The sequence below is a fragment of the Anneissia japonica genome, unplaced genomic scaffold, assembly GCF_011630105.1.
Source record: "Anneissia japonica isolate Jap-2015-1 unplaced genomic scaffold, ASM1163010v1 scaffold287756_len632865_cov181, whole genome shotgun sequence".
Lineage (NCBI taxonomy): Eukaryota > Metazoa > Echinodermata > Crinoidea > Comatulida > Comatulidae > Anneissia > Anneissia japonica.
The window spans coordinates 458,565-459,861 of record NW_022693589.1 but is presented as its reverse complement, the minus strand read 5'-3'; the positions used below and the strand labels follow the sequence as shown (position 1 = coordinate 459,861).

At 25.5% G+C, this 1,297-nt stretch overlaps 1 protein-coding gene across 1 annotated transcript in view; it reads left to right on the top strand.

The window, feature by feature from the left end:
* Window positions 1-1,084: 1,084 nt before the first annotated feature.
* LOC117100842 overlaps window positions 1,085-1,297 on the top strand; it is a 37,475-nt gene continuing 37,262 nt past the window's right edge. The window contains exon 1 of the mRNA XM_033240675.1: window positions 1,085-1,277. Coding sequence (XP_033096566.1) covers window positions 1,207-1,277 — 71 coding nt within the window. The 5' untranslated portion in view covers window positions 1,085-1,206. The remainder of the gene's footprint in view (window positions 1,278-1,297) is intronic.

The window sequence follows — 1,297 nt, the reverse complement described above, 5'->3', positions numbered from 1 at the left end:
CATATCGTATATTAATTAAAAATTACAATTAGAACAATTATTTCTCTTTCTAGAGAGAACTTGGACATATAATGATAAAAGAATAGTAATAATAATAATAGTAATAATAATAATAATAATAAAAATAATAATAATAATAATAAATAATAATAATAATAAAAAAAATAATAATAATAATAGTAATAATAATAATAATAACCATCATCATCAAGAGGACGGATACACTTTCTGTGTGTGCCAAATGGTCAGATAACCCCTGTTGAGGAGACATTTAATTTTTATCATTGTATTACAACAATTAAAGCAGTATCAAAATAAGGAAAAGTCATTAAACTTTATTTTTGAGACCTTTTGAGCAATAAACCAGAATGTTCTCTCCTGAACCCTTAGAAGAATAGTATAGGTCTACTGCATGTTAACCAATAAATCAATCTTGTAAATTTTGACTCTTAACCAATATGGATTTCTTTTTCTTTGTTTTAGTGTACTTTTTATATAGGATTTTAATCTATACCAAAACATGCACCCTTAATTCTAAATCGTTATTCTATTCATGCTGATCCATCCAATAGAAAGCTCGATACTAAAAAGGAAAGAATATTTGGTAATTAACAACATTGCATCATGAAATGATATTGGTTACATATGAAACTATGGTTGTTTTAATTACATCTGCTGATTTCAAATTATAAATGAAATGTATTTGCATTGTAAAGTATTGGTATATATTATTGTAATCTTATTGTAACTGATTCTTATTATCAATTAACAAACAATTATAAAGAATATAGGTCTATGCCTTCGTTATTAATATTATTATTATTATTATTAATATTATTACATTACTTTTGTTGTAATATTACTATTACTTTTATTTTTATCAATATCATAATTATTATAAGGCCTATATTATTATTATTATTATTATTATTATTATTATTATTATTCAATATTTCAGATTTCAGCTCAGGCAAAAATAAATATCGCCTAATTTTATGACTAGCCATATAATATAGTCGTAATGCTAAAATTTGAAGTTATATTTTCAAAACACAAATAGATATATTAAAAAAATGCTCTCACTAAAAGGCATTAGTTTCTGCATTGTTGTGACTGTAAACATACGTCTTTTGTTGGAAGTCATATATAAGTCGACGGCGAAACGAGGAGGAGCTCAGTCATTAACTACCTGGAAGCTTTACAAACATGTTTCCTGTAGGCTTACTTGTATTCTTCTCACTTTCTCAGGTCATCATCTCTGTTCCTAGCCCGGGGCGGTAAGACATCATATATACAT